This window comes from Antedon mediterranea, chromosome 1, assembly GCF_964355755.1.
Source record: "Antedon mediterranea chromosome 1, ecAntMedi1.1, whole genome shotgun sequence".
Classification (NCBI taxonomy): domain Eukaryota; kingdom Metazoa; phylum Echinodermata; class Crinoidea; order Comatulida; family Antedonidae; genus Antedon; species Antedon mediterranea.
Window position 1 is genome coordinate 22,484,252 of NC_092670.1, and position 24,520 is coordinate 22,508,771.

Genomic DNA, 24,520 nt, shown 5'->3' on the forward strand with positions numbered 1-24,520 from the left:
GGCAAGGCTAGTGTAATCTATTTTCTCAGTTTCTTTTTCTGTATCATCTACTTTTTCTGCTTCATCTTTTTTCTCTGAGCTTTCATCCTCCATTTTTTCTATTGAATCAGTTTTTTCCTTCTTTGTTTCATCTTTATTTTCTGATTCACCTTCTGCCTGCTCCTCTACTTTCTCTGGACTCTTATCATTCTCTGATTTCTCTGCGTTGTCGTTACCTGAGTTAACCTGATCATCTGACTTAGCCTGTTCATCTGACTTAGCCTGTTCATCTGACTTAGCCTGTTCATCTGACTTAGCCTGTTCATCAGAGGCCTGTTCCTCGTTCGTTGCCTCGGCGTGTGGTTCACCGGCGTTTTCCACAGCGTCCCCAGCAGCAGGCTCAGCAGCCTCCTGACCAGAATTTTCCGTCTCAGCCTGTTCGACAATTTCCGATTCATTTACTTGATTTTCTTCGGCATTATTCGATACCTCATTTGCGGTATTTGATTCCATTATATCTCAATATCAATATATGATGTAAAGCTAGACTGGAAGTAGCAAATAAGTTCCCAAATACACGAATTCTACCGCTCACAAAATGTCGTTTCCTCCACAATGCCTTTTTCTAGCTCGGCTTGGCTCTCTACGCGCATCGTGGTTAAAACCAAACTTATACTATTTACACGGACATAGGCACGTGTAAATATCCACAATAATCCGTCTCACTGCCAACAGTTATATTCGATAGATGATTTGGAATTTAATTTAAATTCGTCTATCTATAAATTGATTCACTTTGATTATATTTTGTGTCCTTATTGTATGTTATGTATTCTACTTTAGTTAACATAAAATTATTAAAGAGTAGGCCTATTTCTAATCAATGCAATTATTTATTTCATTAGAATTAAAGTTAACACCTTTTTTCTTACCGAGGCTATAGATTTTATTTATTTGTTGTTTCAGAGAAATATAATAAATCATAATGTATAATATTGTAATTTAGATTGATAGTTACCAATCTTTTTGTAATAAGATATGAGATATTTTTTAAAGTTTTTATAATATTTTAAAATATTTATAGGCCTACTTGTTTTATTTTAAATCCAATCTGTTGTGAAATAAATCAATAAAATACTGCAAATTATTTTTAAAAGACAAAATAATCTAAACCCCACTGTCTGGCAGAATTTGAGTATTTTTTGCTTTCAATTTTCCAGATAAAATTTTGTTTTTTTTTTCGATCTAATTGGTATATTACGTGAATCCTATTATGTGGCATTAAAAAGGCATTGAACAAACAGAATAAAATAAAAAGGGGAGAATATCTTTAATGCATGCGTAGTAACGACTAATTATTATTAGTATAAGCTTGCTATATTAATAGGGGAGTCCCTGAAAAAAGCATATAAAAGTATATTGTTTTAACGCTTTATTCCTTTTTAACAAATATTTACAATATATACTGGTTTCAAAGGCGGCTCAGGTTTAATGTTCTTACATATATTTGTATAGCCTGGTTAAAATTCACATAATTCACATAAACTTCAAGGATGGATTTGGTGCAGGAACAATAAAACAATAAATTATTACAGTACAGTATGTGTATTGTATTTTTGTTTATATACCTTTATTATAATATAATTATACGCCCTGTACCTGCTAGGGTAATTACTCCATTGTTACATACTACCTGAAATAAAAGGTAAGAGGGTTCTCTGGAGGAATAGACAAATAATTAAGTGCTAATAGACTTGTATAATGACGTCAGATTTAGTATAACAGCGCCCTCTGTTTTTTTTCCAGAGAGAGACGTTTTTTTCGTTTGCAGAAATTAAAATTACAGAAAGTTTTATTGTTGGCGCGATGGCTGATGATAAACAAAGGTTTGTTTGAAATGAAAATTAAATTTTTAGTATAATACTATGAAGGTATAAATATTCCAAGGTTTTGGAGGTCTATTTACAATTTTCAAATATGTAAAACTATAATTTGTACATGTTTTTCCTAGGCCTAGGAAAGCTAGCGTCGTGCTCGGCTGTATGTGATTAGTTGGCGGGTAGAATGCACACAGCAGTCAGTGCAGGGAGATTCACAATACCGCTCTATATGCAGCTGCTGAGCTCGGTCATGTCAATCTGTGCGTGGTTTAAAGCCCGGTGGGGTTTTATGGGTTTTATAATATAAAATGTTATCCAGTTCATGATAAACATCATTGTTAATGATATATATAATATTAATCATCTTTAACTTGTTCTTGGTAGACAAAATAAATTTAATGTCAATCAATCAATGACGATGTAACATCGGAGCATATTGTTTAAAAAATGCATTTTTTTTATATATGTATAAAAAACTGTACTAGCCTAGATGCTACCAACTGGGCATAGATTTGTATGATTCAAATTGTAATTGGTTGCTACTTAATATAGTGCTTGTAATGATAAATCTATTTTAGAATTTTTAATCATAAAATATTTATTTAATTATACTTAGAGAACTAGTGGGAACCGATTGTGCTATTATTCATGAAATCTACGACAATGGAAATGCACAAGAACAATTTGAATTTGAACTTGAACAAGCTCTAGAAGCGCAGAAAGCAATAATCATCATCGAACCGTCACGTATAGGTGACGAAACGGCACGTTGGATCGTCGTAGGAAATTGCATTCACAAGATGTCAGTACTATCCGGAGTTACCGCCCTCACATCACCTCTTTTGTTGCCAGAAAGTTTTTCAAATTTTGTTTGCATACCAATGGGAGTAATAAGCATAGGTTGTGCCGTGCTGTATGGCGTTTCCTGGCAATTTGATCCATGCTGTAAATATCAAGTAGAGTATAACACACGCAAGTTATCGAAGTTGCCACTACACACGCTATCGACGTCATCACCGGTCGTGCTTGTACGAAAAGATGATAAATATCGGAAACTTTTACACAACATGCTCTCAGGAATGACCTGCATGTATTTAGGATACAAAGTCTACCACTGGTTTTTACAATGAAGCTTTTAATCTAGGAAAATGGAACTAGAACAAAATTGGATGATTAAAAATCCAGAAAATATATTTTAAGAATTCGGAAGGTTTTGAGAGTGTTTAATGCATTTATTCAAGTCATTAAATTTAATGTTTCTGTATTATCGGGCATCTTCCAAAAAATCTAATCATATAAGATTTCTGTTTCAAACGCTCTGTCTACACTATTAAAAAAAATGTCCTCAAATATGGTAGTGATATACCCAAATATGGTAGTGATATAACATCATCCATTATGGGAACATCAGATTTTTTTGTCACATAAAGTTTGATAGATGTATTTGAGCTTAACACTACAGTATTAAAAAATTTTATTTTGACAAACCAAAATTATTAACTGACCTGACTGACAGTTTCACGAGCACTTTCTTCAGAGTGACGACTATATTGCTAAGCAAAGCAATATGTGGCGTTCGCCTAACAATAGGGTCGAATACGTGACCCAGAAAATGGGCGCCCTCGTCTCGGTTCATATTGCCTCCTTGATGCGTCTGGTGTTTCCATCCTCTGCCCTGTCTCTGATCTGGGATTTGATCCCACTTTGAACTTGAAATGAGTACTTAAACTTTCAGTCAGGTCGGTTACTACTTTTGGTTTGTCAAAATAGAATTTTAAAATAACTTCATTTTCAAACCAGATGAAAATGTTCAATCTGAGCTTAACGCATAGAAATATCATTTAATGTAATATGCATCATCACTGACTTGTGCAAACCACTCCAGGCTACAGTACAATACCTACATACTGTATGTCCAGTGAACTTAGCACCAGTTTCGAACTGTTTAACACAACAACCAGGTCTATGCCAAGGCACCAAAATGAGTTCATAATAAGCATTTGATTTTATATGTTAGCTCAGGCTAGAAATATTGAATGTGAACTAGTGAACAAGACTGTTATGTTAAAGATACGATTTATTGCCTTTTTAAATGAATGATATTAAAATATAAATTATTGTGATGTCATTAAACTTGGAATGAATTCTCAAAATATTATTCTCTAACTAAATAATTGAAATCTATGTCTATGACAAGCTGTTTATTAGGCTTAATTATTTTGTGGGAAAATGAGTTTAAATAAATAAAATATATATGAATTATGATATAATTTTATGTGAGTTTTTTTAGTTTATTTAATACATTTAAAGTAATAATGATACCATCTGAGGTCGGGGATCATGCTTTTCCCAGTGAATAATCTATATTTTGATCTAATAGATTTTAAAGTCATCAAAAATAGTTTAAATATATTTTTATGTACATACAGTACCATTACAAATGATTTGTATTTAATTCAATTATTTTAAAATAATTATAGAGGGTGCTCTAAATACACAAATCAAATTAAACGATAGAGGGAGCAATACAAAAATAAATATCTCGACGATTAAAGATTTTAAAAACTAGGCCTAGCCTAGGCTAAATTAATTAAAACTAAAATTAAAGTTGCGTACAATTAAATTACTGTACACTAAATTATGTAATAATGAGTGATGAAGCTATACAGGCGACAAATGATGATGCATCAATGTGCAAACGGTGAGTAGATTTGCCGTAAGAAAGCTAGGGCCCTACAGTACTAGGTTAGAGTTAGTTAGGCCTACTAGCTAGGCCCCATCCAGCCCACGAAATTCAGAAAAAAGAAGGTCGGCAAAAAATTGCCGACCTTAAATTCGCCAAGGTCGGCAGTCTCGGCAGTTCTAAAAATAGAAAATTCACCAAGGCCTAACCTCTTGCTAACCTAAAGCCTAGCTAGGCCTAGCCTCCCTAGCTATATGTTATGCAAAAAGAACTAGCAAAATTAACTAAAATATAAAAACCTAACACTAAAATTTACAAGATAAATTCTATTTGATAATTGCTGAACATCGTGGTTCTGGAGCTAGCCGTACACAGAGCATAGCCTGGTTGCTTGCTGCTTGGCATAACAGGGTGTTATGCGCGATTTGAACGATTTGCGCAATTTGAAATTGCGCAAAAAAAATCCTTGCGCAATTTGAATTGAAACATGTGTTTCAAATTGCGCAAGCAACGTATTAAATTGCGCAAGTAATCTGCAAATTGCGCAAGGTTTTTCGACAGATTGTGAAATCATGCACACCCATATTTTTATAGTAATTTCTAAGAATGATTCAAAATTAAAGATAAATATCGCATTTCCTTATTTTAGTAGTGCAAATATTGTTATAAGTTAGCATACCGTCGAAGAACCGACGAAGGAAAACGAAGCGGTGGTGTTCCACCAGGCGGGCGCGGCGCGGGCGGCCGGCTATACTACTCTAGCCTAGCTAGGGTCTGGACTACTGATACTGACTAGGTTACATGGCCTAGCTTAAACTAATATTAAAAACTTAATTTTTACATTTATTTTGATTTATTTCAAGTTACAGTGATAATATTATTTAATTGTAATAATAAATGTTATGTATATATTACACACATCTTCGCATTTATTATGTTTTATTTTGAGTTATTTAGTTTCCAATAAATTATTAATACCGATTGTCTGGTAGAATTTTGTTGCGCAATTTGAAAATTTACAGTTCGTTTTCAAATTGCGCAAAGGTGTCATATTGCGCAAGAACTATCTTGCGCAATTTACAAATTGTGCAGCGCAATTTAAAATTGCGCAAAGATTTTCTTGCGCAATTTGAAATTGCGCAAGTTGATTGCGCAATTTGAAATTGCGCAAAAAAATCCTTGCGCAATTTTAAATTGCGCAAGAATTCTTTGCGCAATTTCAAATTGCGCAAGGATTTTTTTGCGCAATTTCAAATTGCGCAAATCGTTCAAATCGCGCATAACACAGGGTATTCCCCTACACAGGTCTGTCCCACAGCGCGCTGTGCCCAGCCAGCTTGATAGGAAAGCATGCAGCTCACACACAACATGATGTAATGGTTGAGTGAATTCAGGGATCATCTTAATTCCATGGTTTGTTAACTAAACACAACATGGTGGTGAATATGCCTGTTAAAATTTCAATGATACGATCCCTTAAAGTACCATGTTGTTGCTAGGAGGCTTGAAAGGAAGGATCTCTAGCCTAGTTTCAAGGTCGGCAATCTCTTGCCGTCCTCTGACAATTTAAGGTCGGCAATAAGGTCGGCAATTGCCGATTGCCGACGTGAAATTCGTGGGCTGCCCATCCATAACTACTACATAGGCCTAGTCGCCCTAGGCTAGCCATTAGATAGGTAGGCCACCAGATGACACTGACAGCCTATCTATCCCTACTTTAGTAGTAGTACTAGGCCTAGTGAGCTAAGGACTGACACAGGCAGTGACCTGACACTATGTGCCTGTGTTGGTAGGCAAGGTGGCGGGCTCTGGTGGTTGTTGTTATGTTATGCGTGATTTGAACGATTTTTGCGCAATTTGAAATTGCAATCAATTTGCGCAATTTCAAATTGCGCAAGAAAATCCTTGCGCAATTTCAAATTGCGCTGTACAATTTGTAAATTGCGCAAGATAGTTCTTGCGCAATATGACACCTTTGCGCAATTTGAAAACGAACTGTTTGTTATTTTTGTTATTGTACTCATTTGTTGTTGAGAATGGTACCGAAAGGTCGATCTTTTTTGTCATTAAATTTAATTTTTAAGTTAAATAGTAATTAAACGTCTAATAATTCGTAATAATTATTGTTTCTAAAAAAAATCCAATCGTTATTAGTCTCCTCATATTATGTGTGAATATGGTATTTTATAGAACCATTGGGAATTCGAGATTTTTTTTATTCGGAAAAAAAAATGCGGGAGGGAAGCTCCCGGGAGGATAAGGAAATGCGATATTATCTTCAATTTTGAATCATTCTTAGAAATTACTAAAAAAATATGGGTGTGCATGATTTCACAATCTGTCGAAAAACCTTGCGCAATTTGCAGATTACTTGCGCAATTTAATACGTTGCTTGCGCAATTTGAAACACATGTTTCAATTCAAATTGCGCAAGGAATTTTTTGCGCAATTTTAAATTGCGCAAGAAAATCCTTGCGCAATTTCAAATTGCGCAAATCGTTCAAATCGCGCATAACAGTTACACACACAGGTGGTCTAACGAGTGGTGGTTTAGCGAGTGAGTGGCCGAGCGGTTAAGACAGTGGAACCGTCATTACGTAGCCATAACATCGGCAAGGGTTCGAGGCTCACTCGCTCCATGGTTCTGGTGGTAGAACGAGTCTTCTCGGATAAGGATTATAAACCGTAGGTCCAGTGTACACATAGCTCATGCGCACTTTAAAGAACCTAGTACATCTTTCGAGACGAGTAGGGGGTTACCCCGGTGTACTAGTCCACACAAACACAGCCACTGTCACACACAGCCACTGTGCAAATTGGGACTGGACCGTTTTAGAGGTGTTTACCAAAAAAAAGTATAGGAACACCCTTAATTTCATGCTAAATGTTTTTTTCTGTTACTAAATTAAAATTTATATCCCATCATATATAATAACCATTAAGGTTATAGTCCAGTTTTGGAAGAGCCTATATGTAAATTGACAGACTGCAGCGTAAAAGTAACCATGCAATACAATACTGCACCCAATTTACCGCCGGCTTAGCATATTTTTGTAGTTGATATATTTCTGAAAATGCTCAGAATTAATTTCTGACTGTTTGGATTGCTTGTGTGCGTCATGAGAAGGTACGAAAGGCCACTACACACTGTTCGTGGAAAACCCTGGTTCATTGACTTGTCCATTGCATTTTGCCGGAGATTCCCATTATTTAAGTATTTCAGTCCCCTATTTATCTTCATTTTATGTCCGTAATATTGGGGCAAACTTCCGTAGTAATTAAGGACGTTCCAAACTTTAAAATAACTGCACTTCTTTTTGCAAATTTTGATCATATTTTTATTGGTTATCCGCACTTGGCGGATAACCTCTTGTTATTGTCAGGATCTTTTTTTAGTTATCCGCACATGGCAGTGTGCGGATAACTCCTTGTTATTGTATGGGATCTTTTTTTTCTTTTTCTGTATTATTCTTCTGTCTTTCTTCCTTTTTTTGTGAGCCCCGTTTCTCTAAAATGTGTGAACAGAACATATCATAACTTTGTCAACATATAGATATTTACGTGAAGTTGTGCACCTCCTATTTTTGAAAAACGTCAGAGTTGCGCAACGTGACTTGCGCGCAATTTTATGAATTTAAATGATTGATCATAGATTAAAAACCGAAAGTCATTTTGTATTGAGACTTGGTGAAAATTTAATTCATATCAAAAGTCAACTTTCTGTGGATTAAAAATGGCATGTTCCACACAAAGTTACGCGCACACGCGCATTTAAAATTTTAAAATGCGAAAAATCAATTTCTAATCAACTTTCTACGCATTTCTTGTCATTTTGAGTATGTCAAAAATTCCCACACGTGCGCAAATTTTTACGCGCGAGGGGCGCACGTAGCTTTAAAAACATACTTTGTTCGCGTGATTTATGTTTTTCCAGCCTTTTGCTAGTAATTTTACTAACTTTTAAACAATTTCGACTTAAAATTACGTCATTACGAGCACGTCGAATTGAATAATTTGCGCGCGTATTTGATCAAAAAGCTAAAAAAATCGTCAAAATTATGCCTTTTTTTAAACAATCGTAGTTTCTAAACTAAACGGTGAAAGTTATTTTTATTACATATTCTGGAAGTTGATGAGTTGTAGATATCAAATCATACATTAATATGGCTAACAGGACATTTTGACGTCATCGTATGGCCACGCGAATATAAAATATAGGATTTTTGTCTCTTTCGTTATTGCTCATCACATTCAATGGAGCGCATCACGCTTATCCGTATTCCATTTTCTCCGAGATTTTAATATTGTCTAGGTCAATCAACTACCTTTCGCATGAGTTAAAAATATTTTAATATTTGTAACGTCATCATGCCTAAAAATGTTAATTACTTGGGTCATTAATTTCATCTTTACAGTAAATTTTAATCTGTTATCGCTCGTAAGAACAAAATGGGATAATCACGATTAAAATGTTTTCTGGAAGCTATTGGATTGTAGATACGAAATCATGTAAACATTTTGTCAATCGGATGTTGTGACGTCATCATATGGCCAGTTAAATAAAAAAAGTCGTATTTTCATCTTTTGCGTCATAGTTCATTACATTTAAAAGAGCGCGCATCAATATTTCACGTGTTCAAATTTCTTCTACACGTTAATATGTTGTTGCTGAGATAATTTCCTTCCGAAATTGCTACATTCACGTTTCATTTTGAAACCGTCAATATGTTAAAAATTTGAATAAATAGCGGGTCCCGTAATTTCACCTATTCTACACTGTATGTGATATGTATACAGATTATACTGTGTATACTATATGACACAAAATAACAGAATTCAGCAATAAAAACATATCATATTCTTCAGTTCAGGTCACAATGCCATAATCTTTTTTCGTGTGCAATATTCCAACGTATGACGTGCACGTGGCGTTTTTGTCGTGCGGATAACTAACTCGTCAAAGTGACGAGTTTCATGTCTAGTTTTTTTTTCGATATTCTTCTTTCTTTCCACGAATTTTGTTCGCAGCGTATCTCTAATTCTAGCCAAAATTAGATTCTATAACTTTGTCATAAGATTGACCTATAGCTCTAGATGTGCAAGACACTTTTTTTTTCGAATTTCAAGTCGCGCAGCGTTAGTTACGCGCGATTTTATGAATTTCATTGATTGATCATAGAATAAAAACTAAAAGTCATTTTGTATTGAAACTTTGTGAAAATTTAAGTCATATTATGCGCAAACTTTCTGTGGATTAAAAATGGCATGTTTAACAAAAATTACGCGCGCACGCGCGTTTAAAATTTCAAATTGCGAAAAATCAATTTCTAATCAACTTTCTACGCGTTTCATGTCATTTTGAGCATTTCAAAAATTCCCACGCGTACGCAATTTTTTTACGTGCGCGTGCGCACGTAGAGCAAAAACATCTTTTTTTTGCTTGATTTTTGTTTTTTCAGCCTTTTCTAGTATATTTATAAATTTTCAATCAATTTCGACTTAAAATTACGTCACACGAGCACGTAGAATTGGATCATTTGCGCGTGTTTTTGATGAAAAAGTTAAAAAATTCGTCAAAATTATGCCTTTTTTAAAACAGTCATAGATTGTAAACTACGTGGTGAACTTTTTAAAAATTACATATTCTGAAAGATGATGAGTTGTAGATATCGAATCATGCATCGATAAGGCTAACCGGACATTGTGACGTCATCGTATGGCCACTCGAATATAAAATATAGGATTTTTTTTCTCTTTCGTATAGCTCGTCACATTTAATAGAGCGCATCTCTACGTATCCGTATTCCATTTCACTCAATTTTTTTATTTTGTCTAGGTCAATCAATTATCTTTCGCATGATTTACAATTTTTGAAATTGTTATGACGTCATCATGTTCAAAAGCGTCAATAACTTTGGTCACTTCTTTTCACCTATTCTGCACTGTATGTAGTACGTATACAGTATATAGCGTATACCGTATACACTTAGACGTGACGTAAAATAGAGAGCGCGCTAACATTTTTTCAATGGCATTATCGTTTTTCTGCGCGCAATATTCTAACGTATGACGTGCACGTGGCTTTTGCGCTGCGGATAACCTAACTCGTCCGTAGTGACGAGTTCAAATCTAGTTCTGAAGTGTAGTTTAAGCAACACTGCTGTACAGTTTATAGTGGATAAATGAAAATGAATTTTGGAAATGATCAATATAATACAATTTAACGTTTTGCCCAATATATTTATAGCAGCAGCTTCATATGTTTTGTCTAACTTTTTTAATTATTAATTAATAATAATAATCAATTTGTATTTATTTATTATAATTGCCAGAATTGATTAGCTTACCGGAAGTACCTTTGTCTGGGACTTCCTATGACATTAAAAATGTCGCATGTGTTTTACTGGCGGAAAAAAATAGGTGGGATACAATGGTATTGTACAACCAAATGTACAACATGAAGAATGGCAAAATAGCATTCAGTGATAGGGGTAATAAATGCATTCAACTATGTGATATGAATGGCCATGTGATTAAATCCATTTAGGAGGATGTACTGGCAGACCCACAAGGTATTCACATAGATGAGACAACAAATATTATTTATGTAGCAAATTGGCACACACAATGTGTGCTTATGTTTGACATCAATAGCGGTAAGGAACTGATAAAGATAGGATCACAGGAAAATATACTATATGGATACTGGGATGTAGCACTTACTAAAACTGGGAAAGTTCTTGTAGCAGATGTTATAAGTAATCAAATTGCAATATATAATAATTATAAAGACATCTCTACAAAAAATGTACTTATCAATAAAGGTAGAGAAGATGGTATGGTGATGCGTCTATGTGGAGTTGTAGTAGATGAGGATGATAACATCATTGTATCAAGTCACCACAAACTACAACTTTTCAGTAGTGAAGGAAGGTTAATTGAAAGAATTGATAAGGAAGAAAATGGGATTAATAACCCTCGACAATTATTTATCATTTCTTATCATCCGCGTAGAATTGCTATAACTAATAAAGGTGACAGAAAAATTATGGTGTTTAATTATTGAAGTTGAAAACAACAATAGTTGGAGAGACAACAGTATATTTCAATAAAGTGTTTGTTTAAGGAAAAATATTGAATTAAATTAAACTAAAATGTAAATCAGATTGAGTAATTCATCTGCTGTCTATAAATATAAATGTTCTTTCATTCAACTTTATTCACATATACATACAGTACAATATGTAAAAAGGAGCCAAAATATAGCTTTCGCTAATCAAAGTTTGACTCCTGTCACAAAAATAAATTGGTCAAAAAGCATCTGGGATCCAATAACCTGCATGATCTCTGAAATAAAGCAATTGGTCAATCGCGGCTAGCCTTGTCGGTTTGTTGTGCTGCCTATCGCACACACGGTAGTAATAGTTTGTCAGCAGCCTTCCTATCCGAAGAGTTGATTGTGTCCAAAACGTAGTAAAGTGAACTTCAGTAAAATTATATTTGCAAACTGGCCAAAGTCTGTGTACTTCCACCGACCCACCGCCGTAGAATACAGTAGCTACACGGATGAGCAAGGTCAGATCCCAAGGTCATACATCATACGTTCACCGGTATGTCAACGTAAATGTCCACTAAAGGCTGGTTTCCTGTCGACGTAACAATTCCAGTTTTGTTACGATTACTCGAAAATGAAAATGTGGGAAACAGGAAACCTATTCCAATCAAATACTTGTGACGTTACAGGAAACTGGTGATGAATACATCTTTAAATTTAAATAGTAAATCTATACAAAAGGGGTAACACCTGCTTTCTCACAATCATCGCCTACCTACTCATTGATGGATGTTTTCGTTTCCGATTTCCTGTTTAAATTTCTGTTTCAGGCGCAGAAACAATAATCGCAGAGAAAGAGAAATTCACTTTTAACTTCAATTTTATCATTTTCTGAAAGAAATAAGGTTTGAAATTTGTAATATATCATTAATAATCAATTCCAAGGTGATTGTAGGATTTGTTGCTCTGGTAGGTGTCTGGTGGTGTTTATTAGGACTGTTATATTTATTCATTCATTCTTCAGTGGAAAATTACTTCCATTTATTGTCATTTGCATATAAAATATACATAGAAATTATGTTTGCTCTGAGATATACAAAAACAGATAATTGAAAATAAAACCCAATACAAAGTTATCACTCTTGTACGGTTAGGTATACTGACAATCATTTTAGTGCCTGAACGGCAGCTGGATAAAGCTGTTACAAAACCTATTTGTACCAGATGATGGACCGGTAAAGTCTACCGCTATGCAAAAGATGAGTAGAATCGTGTTTTCAAAAACAGACTCAATAGAACTCTTCTTTTTTCCAATGATACGTGATGCATACTTAACAACACAAACAACTGACTTATCTTTAATTAATTTTTTATATTAATGTATTAATATTTCTTGAACATTGTTTTATGTGTGCTCTTTTTTTTATATAGATATGCTGTTGAAAAGGGTTATTGGAAGGATCCATTCATTGATTTACTGGTGAAACTTGGAGAAAGGAAAGCACCAGAAATAAACAGAGGTAAACAATAACAAATAAACATTATTCGACCACATAATCCAATAATACGGACCAACATTTGACTGAATCAGCTCAACTGAAATGAGTCAATAACGGCCTGAATTTTCAACAGTAAGGATGGTTAAAAAAAAAACAAGTAAATGCTATTTGACCCTATTTTTAGGTGAGAAAACTGTCACCAAATGTTTTCTATTTTTATTTACAACAGGCTATTATGCACGAGTTGAAGGGATAAGAACTTTGTTGGAAAAGTTTCTTAGATTGACTGAATGCAAAGGACAGGTTGTGAGTCTTGGTGCTGGTTTTGACACTACCTTATGGAGACTGAAGGTACTGTATATGATGTCAAATATAACAGCTTGGCAGTTTTACAACAAAAGCAATAACAAGTATTTTCAGTGTTAAATAAAGTATAAATAGATGGCCACCCAAATTGTATCTACTCATCTTCATTTTCACCTTTAGAAAATCCACCCCAAAAACCCAAACACCCAACACTATCTATTTAAAAACAAAAATAAAAACTCACTTGTGGCACAAATAACACAATACTAACAACGTAAAAGACAAATTTCAGACTCAGAAGCAATGACATAACATAGTACCCTACAGTAAGGGGCCTCCAACGCTGAATGCCTCCGGAGTTTTAGCCTTTTTCGATATATTTTAATGCCCGGGGCGTCTAGGTTTAGCCAGTTAGCGCTCATAGCCATTACACCACTGTGCCCGAAGGCAAGTCTAACCTGCCAAGTTGCACATTCTTTACAGGATGCAGACTTGGTTCCTAGCAGTTATGTTGAAGTTGATTTTAGAGCAGTCACAAGTAGAAAGTGTCAGAGAATTCGTAGCAGAGATAAGTTGATGTCATCCCTGGCAGAGATGAGCGGAGGAATTGAACATGTGCAAATAAGTAAGTGAAAAAACTCAAATAAAAAATCAAATTATTTTCTGACTTTTTATATAAACTGATCTGAATACCACTACAGTACCTTTAATCCAGTTTTTTAAAGTCTCCATTTCAAACTTGAAATATCAACATATGGATTTTGCCATGCAAACCTTCAAACAATATAGAATATTTTGTACATTTTTTTAAATTTTAGGTGATGCTGAGTTGCATTGTAAACATTATCACATAGTCTGGGCAGATTTAAGAAATTTAGAACAGTTTGAGAACAAATTAAATAGTTGTGGGATTGACAAATGGTAGGTTATTCTGTTGTTTTGTCACATTTTTATATAATTTAAGCTAGTTACTACCTATAGGTTTATTAAGATAAGATAAATCTTTATTGTCTTGAACACAACCAGATGAACATGAAATTGGTTTTCCTTAGATGCTTAAAAACACATACAATATATAAAACATTAAAAATATCAATACAATACATTAAAACTATATACAGTAGTAAACAAGTAAACAAACTATTTTGGAATGTTGTGTTGGAAACATGAATAGAGTTGTGGACAAATGATTTCCTACATCGAGTGGTATTGCACATTAAAGGACGAATTCTACCTGATTTATTTACAACATATTTATCATTCAATGGGTGTGAGTTATCTTCCATTATTTTCTTAACTTGGCTAATAACATCCAATGAAAGTAGATAGGTTTGCCTAAAGTGTGTACAGTATTATGTTCTTTATGTTAAGTTAAGAGTAGTTTGTCAGGCCGGTTTTATATTGTGTAACGTAAGTATTTATTGTGTTTATGCTGGCTAATGAATTATATCTTATTTTTGTTATCTGCAGCCTACCAACGCTATTCCTTGCGGAGTGTGTCCTAGTGTATATGCCGATGGAAAAATCAAATGAATTACTGTCATGGATTTCAAGCAAGTTTGACTCGGCGGTGTTTGTCAACTACGAACAAGTTAACATGCTTGACCGATTCGGGCAAGTGATGGTCAACAACCTACGTAGTCGTAAATGTGACTTGTGTGGCATAGAACCTTGTTCAAGCCTAAAAACTCAGGTAGCTTTTCATTTTTTAAAGAATTGTTTTGTTTTGTTTATATATTTAAGCAAATTTCCAAGGATAACAATGTATTTTTGTTCTAGGAGCAAAGATTTACATCAAATGGATGGACGAGTAGCTGTGCAATAGATATGATGGACATTTATCATCATTTACCAGATTTAGACAGAATAGTGCGCTTAGAATTTCTCGATGAGACAGAACTTCTTGAACAGCTTCTAACACATTACTGTATTTGTACAGCTTATAAAGATTCAAAGAATATAGGTTGGTACTACAGTAGAATCCCTATTCATGGGACACTTTCACATGAAACGAACAATCGGGAATATATGCTGAACACTATGGGTAATATATGCTGAACACTATGGGTAATATATGCTGAACACTATGGGTAATATATGCTGAACACTATGGGTAACCCATGAGGGACACTTTTTTGGGTCCTGAAGATTTTCCTTCTTCATTTTTGTCAGTTCCACAATCAACCTATTAAACTATGAGGCCTACTAGAGTGACTGTATGTGACAGTGGTTGTGTGAACTAGTAACCCCTTACTTGTCTCGAAAGATGTACTAGGTTCTTAAAAGTGCACACAAGCATTTTGTGTACAATCATAGAGATGATATAGTGAAATATCTATGGTGCAATGGACTGCATCTATGGTTTATATTCCTTATCCTAGACCCTTAATTCAGTTTCTACTGTATTTATTGGAAAGTTTATGCTATGTCAAAAAGAGTTCTTTATATTGATTGTTAGTATAAACCCAATATAATCTAATCCTTTTTTTTATTTATTTAGGTTTATCAAGTATTAGTCCAAAGAGCTGAAATTAAACTTGTATGGTATATATGAGGTAATTTATTGTTTTCTCTAAAACCACTATTGTCTTGTGTGAGTACACAATATTATGTAAGACAGGCTACAGTATACACTGCTTTATGTTAAAATTATGGGGTTATGTATATAAATTAACTTTTCTTCTTTTTCACAGGGTTGTGGGTTTTATTTTACGTGGATAGAAACATTTGGATGATGTTTTTGAAATGTTTTATTATCTGAAGTGATTGGTTTTAATAAGTGTTGCTTGAACAATAAAAGAAATGAAGCATTTAAATGTCTTTATATCATCCCTTAATGGGCTTGAACCTCCAACCTTAACTAAAAGGTTGACCTCCCAACATGCTAGCTCAAGTCTATACCTATTAGTCTAGGTTCTAGCCCAAATTAGTAAAAAGATAAATATTTTGGCACATATGGCGTTTCATATGTATAATACATGAGCTACAGTATGTTTTTGTATTATTCAGACAAAAATCGAAACGTCGACTGGTGGAATAACATAGAATAAAGACAATAACTACAGACTTGGGGCAGAAGTCTAGTATACTTTCCTGCTCACACTAACTAATGAACAAACATTCAGACCAGCACTGATTCAGACCCAACAACATAAGGATAAAGTTGTTGAGTAAATTTCGTATCCAATGTGTACTACAAGACATATGTGTAGTTCTCGTGATGTAAATCCACTTTGTAGGTGGAACTTGAAGCTACTTAGTTTTATTTGAGATTAAAATATTATGAATATTAAGGTGTATATAATTTCTATCAATTATCATGGATGTCTGAAAAGTAGACAATTAATATTAGCTTTCCAAAAATGGTATTTAGCATTTGACAAGATTTGATACAATTTTCGACAAAAAACTGGATCTGGCCCATATACTAAAGTTTTTCATCATATTATTAATTTTTTCAACATTGTGAATATTTATGTCGACTATCCAATCGTAATTCATTATTTTTATCTCGGGTCGACCATCCAATCAGATTTTAATATCTTTATGGACCCCAGTTAGCCTTTCGTACAGACGTAACTTGGTCGAAAAATCGACTATGCTCAACATACCGATTTGGTATATTGTGTTATGGAAATTTAACTGGGCTCAATCTCATTCAGTTCCGGTGGAGTGACAACCAGTATTCAGGCCTAGGCCTAGCTAATTTTAGAGATAATGTTTCGCTGTTAATCTATCACTTCCGGGTTCCGGGATATCGCACACTTTCGTACTGTGTTTGGTGTAGGCCTAGCTAGTAGTCTAGTGTGTAGTAGGCCTACTACTGTAGTAGTAGGCTAGTTTAGGCCTCACCCTAGTCCTAACTAGATAGAGGCCTAAAATAATCTACTAGACTACTACTATGGCCTAGGCTAGATCTAGCCCTAACTACTAAGTATTAGGCCTTCGACGCCTAGGCCTAATTATTAATAAGCTAGGACTAGGCTATATAGCCTATACTAAATTCCATACAAAACAATATGGCTTTTTATAAAAAGCAAATACTTTTTCAAAAATCGAAAAGAAATCGTGATTGTAGTACTGAAATCTATACCGAAACCAGTCGCAGTTCTGCTGAGCTAAATACCTCGGAGGGAAATGCAGTTAAAGAGTTTTATGAATGTGTTATTAAAACTGAAGCAAACATTTCTGAGTGTTCTACTAGTACTAGTAGTTGTAGTGAAGTTAAACCAATCAAGAATGTGAATTTAAAAAGAAAGAGAAAAAATAAAAAAAGATTAACAAGACAAAATACTGTGAATTCTTTTTTGAAAGCGGCAACAGACGGAGACATAAAAACTGTTGAAGAATTTATTTCACAAAATTGTGACATTAACATGAAAGACGCATTCGGTTGGACGGCGTTAATGTGTGCTTGTAGCAGTAGACAGGTCAAGATAGTTGAATGTTTATTGAGTCATGGAGCGGAATGGATCGGTATAAAAGATAAGTCGGGCACAGATGCTATGAGTTTGGCACAACAAACTGGACAAATGCAAATCGTAAATTTACTTGCAGATAGAGATCGTTACTGGGCTACATTGCGGAATAAAAATGGAGAATCTGCGAATATTGAACCATTTTATTGTAATTCTTGTAGCACGAGTATTGAAGCGTCAACCAGCAAAGAACACATGTGCTCAACAATTCATCAGTTTTGTTCGCAACATAAAAAACAATCAACGATGTATTATTTAACGGAAAACAACAAAGGGTACCAGATGATGTTGAAGGACGGTTGGGATTCCGAAAGTGGACTTGGCCCTGATGGAAGTGGAATGAAATTCCCTGTGAAAACAACTTTAAAAAGAGATCGGGAATGTTTAGGGTCGGGATCAACCGAGTCTCGACCAAGAATCACACATTTTAAGCCTTTTGATACAGCAGCAATTAAAAGACCAAGAAACGACAGGACAGAGTCTAATAAAAGACAGAGTACTAAAGAGATTGGTGTAACAAAGGCTAAGAAATCAAGGAATTGGGAAATAGAGTACAGGCAGTCTTGGAATACTGAACCAAACTAGATACTGCCTGTTTTGTGTTATATATGAAAATGAGTCGGCTATTTATATATTGCTTGTAAAAATTGTAACATAAGATGGACATGTGAGAGCGGCGGGTCACCATAATACAAAATTTAGAATAACAAACTTAAAAATGGATTTGGCTTTTTTACAGTTGTATACTACTAATGCTATTCATTTCTGTTGAATGGCGCCTCAGTTTATTAACAAATTTCAAGCAAGAATCCTAAAGAAATAAACGTTTTTAATTATTAAAATGTTATAAAGTGTATTATTTTTAATCAATGAAATAATATATTTACTATTGAATACAATGCGTTTTACTTTTCATTATTTTTAATTTGTATATGAAAGTCGTATGTATTGATGATGTGACTTACAATGATAAGTCACATGAAAAGTATATCATTCAATGTAACTTGTTTTGGTGTACATAAAAAAAACTAAATAAAAAGGAGTGACTCTGGTTTGGTGAGATCATGATTTGACCAGGATGATACCGAGTAAATGTAAATATAGATAGTACGGTAATATATAAATAGATTAGATTACCATTAATAAAAATAACAATACAATATCTAAAGTCCAAATGCAGAAATGCTAAGAACAGTCTGTCAACCAGCACCATGAAGATTCCTTTAGTCTTTGTTTTAATTAGTTTTAGTATAGAATTAGTAGCGGTTTATGGAAAGCCGGAGTTGTCAGCAGATTTGCCAATTCCTGAAACAATAGACGCACTTCAGAAAAGAATAGCATCATTTCAGGCTCAAGAAGATAGGAATTACACACCTCCGATAACATGGGCGACCTCAAAGGGTGCTTACCAAAGTGATATACACCTCAACTGGCAAGGGTCTCCGTTTTTAGCCCTTGCCCGTGATAATCTTGCATGCTACGATACAAATTCGTTCTCATCCATATGGATAACGACAGTGTTGATTGAGGCATACAAGTATGGGGTGGCACCTAGGCCTAATGATGATCAGATGATGCTGGCGCTGGATGCTATTAGTGCGTTCCACAACAAGAACAACCCTGCAGGGGATGGTGACATGAATTTCTGGCTACAGGTAAATACAGTATACAATAGTTTGTTCTCATTTTTCTTTAATTTCACTGCATTAACTAAAGTCAATATATTCTGAATTTTAATTACTATATTTTATAAAATCCACAAAAGATACACAGTATAACAATAATTAAAGAAAAACTATGTACAATGGAACCCCTTCTTTGGGAAATGCCTATTCAGGGTACTCTCTTCTCAAAGGAGACCCTTAATTTTTTGTGAAATGTCAAGGCCGAGGCGTTCGCTTCGTCTGAAATTTTCAATTTACACCACCCACCGCGACTCCCCAGCACAGATATATTTTATATTAATTATATTTAAAGCATCTTTGCCTCATCTGTTTTTAACCTCTCGATACAGCCTTGCAAAAGGACACTTTTTTGGTCACAAAGGTGTGCTCCTAATGGGGGTTCTTGTATTTTTCTATGTTTGTGTGTGTTCTATTTCAGATATACAACAAGACTTCTGACATGTGGATAAGTCACCCTGAGAATGTGTATGAAGGAGTAGAGTTCATTCACAAATACACGCCTTTCAGACTTCTGGAGTCAATCCTTAAATACTTCGACTGGGAAGCAGGACTGGAGATACTAGACTTTTTTAAAAGTGCAGAGTAAGTTTAAAGTCAAGTGTGCATGGGGAACATGGCCCCTAGCCATAATGAGGGGGTTTGGTTTTTAACAAAATTGACCAAAACTGGCATGAACCCTGCTGACTTTAGAAAGGTATATATACCGTAAAGGCCTACTAGGTCGTTGACATTTTATATTATGGTAATAGTCATTAAATATTTTTAGCTTTTGCATAAACACTATAAATATTTAATTAATGCTGTATTTATGTTTTAGAGCTTATTTCTCTGCATTTTTGATCCCGTCTGACTTTGACGACACATACTTAAACATTGGAATGGGGGCGATATTGAAGAATTGCCAGAAGGATTTTCCAACTCTCTACAACACATGGTCTAAGCAAAACACAAACTATCAAACTGCGTTTCAAGATCTTAAGAAGTTTGCGTATCGGCCAATGAGTGAAGAGCTTGATGAGAACGCTATTGATACGAGAACTTACTATTATCTACGTGGCTTTCTACAAGAAGCAAAGGAGAATTCTCAAAGCGTTTCTCTGATAACTACTTGGGTATAACAACCTTTTTTTGGAACATCCCTATTTTTATGGTACCTTATTTTAATAGGTTGTAAAATAATTCTTCCTGCAGCCCATATCTTTCCAATGCTGGACAAATGGCTCTCACACAATTGATGTCTGTTGTTCCTGTCCTTCACAAAATCTTGGAAAAGCTGTGGTACCGGTCTGTCTACTGAGCTCAACCTCCATCTTGAATGAGGTCTACCCCTCTTTCTTTTCCCCAAAAATGGTTGTCATTTTGTTGTCAATTGTGTCCATCTACCATCATGTATCCTTCCTATATGCCCTGCCCACCTCCATATTGTATATTTTGCTGCTGGTTGGTTACAGCTATAAATGTGGTTTTTTTTTTTGTTGGTCTATAATTTGCTCCCTGCTTTCTTATTTTATAACATTATTTCTGTTTATTTAAACAGGTTCAAAATATTGCAGAGGAGCGTTATCTAAGCTATGAAGGCGTCAGTATGCCTTTTCACATTAATAATGTGGACACAACGGTAGCAGCTAATTCTATTTATGGTCTGACTTCAGCGGTTTTGTACGATTTGTCAAGTGATAGTAGTTGGTTTGATAATGATATCCAGGTATGTTTTTAATTTAAATTAATTGACAAATTTTTCTAGTTAAAAATCATTTTTTTTTAGCAGTCATCAAATCATCAATTTATTTCTATCATAACCTTTTTAACTTTATTTGAATTTTTAACTTTGAACAAACGAAAATAATTTCAAACCATGTACTTGTACATGTATTTTACTTTGTTTGACCATGAATAAATGAAATGAATCATAATATCATTATCGCCATAGATAACAATAACAATATATTAACATAAATAAAGTACAAACAACTTAAATCAAATGTCAATTTGATAAAGTAAATTAGTATATCCAATTATATTTACTGCACTAAATATTATTGGAATGTAATTTAATATATAAAAACATATATTTTTCAAAATGTTCATGTTGACTAACCTTAAGCTCTGTCTATCACTCAGTATTAATCTTTATGTGACAAAAAAATGAAAAATGTGCCCATATATAGACATGATGATGTCATGTCACTGCCATGTTTAAGCATATAACTACCATATTTAGGTACATCCCACTTTTTTGATAGTGTAAACAGAGCTTCAAACCTAATATTTTGTGTAAAACTATTCACAGGCAATTTACGCAAACTCAACTAGCTTGATTGTGTGGCTGATTAATCATAATGTGATTGAAGAACGTCCAGACTTGGCGCTCACGTATTATCCGTCACGATACAGTTTCTACTACTACGTTGCACGTACATTGTTTATCTTGGAAACTAAATACGCAAATGACGGAGAACTTCCATTTGAAGTACTTGACCAAATGAGGATGAACTTAAAAAGAGCTTTACAAGGCAAAGTTAGCAAGATGATTCAAAGTGAGGCTATTCTCGATTATGATGATATGATATTCTTTGAGGAGTTTATTGGAAATGGAGACACAGATTTATCTGGTCAACCTTTAGTAAGTATAAAGGAGTTCGCACTAAAATCATGTTGATTGAGAATAGAATGTTACAATTTGTCCTTTCTTCACTATTAGAATCATTTAGTTAGTCTAATCTACAAATAGTATACATTTTTTGTAATCAACAGGGCACAAATACTTGTTACATGATAAATATCCTTATGTGATAAATATCCTTATATCATTAAAATATAATTAAAAGAGGGGGTTTCCTTAATATATAGCGCATGGTTGAGAATGTAATGTTACAATTTGTCCTTTTTCCATTAAAGAATCATTCTCATAATGGCAGACAGATAAAGAGTACTCCTCTTTAAAGAAACTTAGCAGAGGAATGTTGGGTTACCTTTACCTACGGGACTTAATACTCCCTTTAAAGCCAATAAAAGTCTTTTTTCTTTTAAAGAAACGTGGAGAGGATCGTTTGTTTTCAACTTCAATGGTTATAAACTTCTACATTGCTACTTGGACAACACAGAATAAGGCAACAGGCAAACTTGACTGGGCAGAGGGTAAGTTGACAGCTTGCACTTGTTCCACCACTGTCTGGTTAAAAACCGATTCCAAATGCTTTACACACCCCTTCTTGCTTGACTGCACTGCTCATTGAGATAAAGTACTGTAACAGTAGTCCAGGTAAAAGATGTTTAACACCTATTACAGCATCCCTCTTCTTCTGCACTGCCTTTCAGGCAGTATAAGTTGGTATGCACAGTTTTCTAGCTATTGGTTATCTTTGACTGAAGAGCTTAGAACAACACATCACCAATTCATATGATTAATACCTAAGAGAAAATATCAACAGAAACACTGTTTAAAACTAAAAGCATTAAATGAAATAAAAGTTACACAGGAGTATATAGGTCTGTATACTGCATTTGGTGCAACCTGGAAGTCATTTATGCCAACAAATAAAATGAAACAGTAGTTTATTTTCAACAGAAACACCAGATTACGTCACGAGACTTGTTGACGGTGCAGTTGAAGGATTAAATAGGTTTATCCTAAAGAATACCTACAAAACATATGGTGCATTTTTTTCTGGCTCAGTCAAAGGAAATGGGGTAGGTAGTGAAGTCTCCCTGATCTATCTATTTATCCATTTTTATTTTACTTTATCTTTTACAGACTATTCCATTTTTATTTTATCTTTTACAGACTATTCCATTTTATTAATCTTTTACAGACTATTCCATTTTATTAATCTTTTACAGACTATTCCATTTTATTAATCTTTTACAAACTATTCCATTTTATTAATCTTTTACAGACTATTCCATTTTATTATTCTTTTACAGACTATTCCATTTTTATTTTATCTTTTACAGACTATTCCATTTTATTAATCTTTTACAGACTATTCCATTTTATTAATCTTTTACAGACTATTCCATTTTATTAATCTTTTACAGACTATTCCATTTTATTAATCTTTTACAGACTATTCCATTTTATTATTCTTTTACAGACTATTCCATTTTTATTTTATCTTTTACAAACTATTTACTTTTTATTTTATCTTTTACAGACTATTCCATATTATTATCCAGCCAATCACATTGAATCATTAAACGGAACAATTTTGCCGAAAAACACAACTATAAATTACAACATGTTTGTAGCAGTATCTGGCGTTATTGATGAAGATGAATACAATGAGCTTTTGACACAGCCTCATTTTGGTAAGATGACGCCTACTAACTTTACTGGATATAACGACAAAGAAGCTTTCTTCCCTTTTTGGTCATCCGATGCTTACACATATGCCAATAGCTTATTAGCACTGGCACAATTTCTAAATCTAAACTAATAAAACTTAATTCAAATAAAATAACAGTAAAAAAATGTATGCCTTAATTATTCGTATGAGATCTGTGATCGCATTCTGAAGAGTTTACCGTACTTACTTCCGGGACATCACACCTTCGTACTGTGTTTTTTTCTGTGATTAGTGTTGTGTATATAATTTAAAAATAAGGATTAAATAGGTTTATCCTAAAGAATACCTACAAAACATATGGTGCATTTTTTTCTGGCTCAGTCAAAGGAAATGGGGTAGGTAGTGAAGTCTCCCTGATCTATCTATTTATCCATTTTTATTTTACTTTATCTTTTACAGACTATTCCATTTTTATTTTATCTTTTACAGACTATTCCATTTTATTAATCTTTTACAGACTATTCCATTTTATTAATCTTTTACAGACTATTCCATTTTATTATTTATTCCAATAGCTTATTAGCACTGGCACAATTTCTAAATCTAAACTAATAAAACTTAATTCAAATAAAATAACAGTAAAAAAATGTATGCCTTAATTATTCGTATG

General features: G+C 34.0%; 4 protein-coding genes across 6 annotated transcripts; all 4 read left to right on the forward strand.

Moving 5' to 3' along the window:
• Positions 1-1,798: 1,798 nt before the first annotated feature.
• LOC140048171 (transmembrane protein 11, mitochondrial-like) lies at positions 1,799-4,080 on the forward strand. Its single transcript, XM_072093197.1, has 2 exons — positions 1,799-1,865; positions 2,476-4,080. The coding sequence occupies exons 1-2, from the start codon at positions 1,846-1,848 to the stop codon at positions 2,987-2,989; spliced, it is 534 nt and encodes a 177-aa protein (XP_071949298.1). The 5' UTR covers positions 1,799-1,845; the 3' UTR covers positions 2,990-4,080.
• Positions 4,081-4,383: 303 nt separating this feature from the next.
• LOC140063089 (leucine carboxyl methyltransferase 1-like) lies at positions 4,384-16,630 on the forward strand. 2 transcript variants are annotated; one of them, XM_072109532.1, is made up of 9 exons: positions 4,384-4,560; positions 13,028-13,116; positions 13,325-13,446; positions 13,885-14,026; positions 14,220-14,322; positions 14,872-15,094; positions 15,181-15,364; positions 15,902-15,956; positions 16,411-16,630. In XM_072109532.1, the coding sequence occupies exons 1-8, from the start codon at positions 4,508-4,510 to the stop codon at positions 15,928-15,930; spliced, it is 945 nt and encodes a 314-aa protein (XP_071965633.1). In that variant the 5' UTR covers positions 4,384-4,507; the 3' UTR covers positions 15,931-15,956; positions 16,411-16,630. The 2 variants fall into 2 exon arrangements, with proteins under 2 accessions (XP_071965633.1, XP_071965626.1); XM_072109525.1 differs by having other exon boundaries at positions 16,095-16,628.
• A 645-nt stretch (positions 16,631-17,275) lies between these two features.
• Positions 17,276-18,761, forward strand: LOC140063079 (G patch domain and ankyrin repeat-containing protein 1-like). Its single transcript, XM_072109517.1, has one exon. It carries the CDS (start codon positions 17,421-17,423, stop codon positions 18,462-18,464), a length of 1,044 nt encoding a protein of 347 aa, XP_071965618.1. The 5' UTR covers positions 17,276-17,420; the 3' UTR covers positions 18,465-18,761.
• A 301-nt stretch (positions 18,762-19,062) lies between these two features.
• LOC140048187 (uncharacterized) lies at positions 19,063-24,160 on the forward strand. 2 transcript variants are annotated; one of them, XM_072093198.1, is made up of 8 exons: positions 19,063-19,534; positions 19,983-20,146; positions 20,382-20,676; positions 21,102-21,269; positions 21,855-22,187; positions 22,597-22,702; positions 23,133-23,254; positions 23,719-24,160. In XM_072093198.1, the coding sequence occupies exons 1-8, from the start codon at positions 19,091-19,093 to the stop codon at positions 23,998-24,000; spliced, it is 1,914 nt and encodes a 637-aa protein (XP_071949299.1). In that variant the 5' UTR covers positions 19,063-19,090; the 3' UTR covers positions 24,001-24,160. The 2 variants fall into 2 exon arrangements, with proteins under 2 accessions (XP_071949299.1, XP_071949300.1); XM_072093199.1 differs by lacking the exon at positions 23,133-23,254 and having other exon boundaries at positions 23,719-23,853.
• Positions 24,161-24,520: the final 360 nt, after the last annotated feature.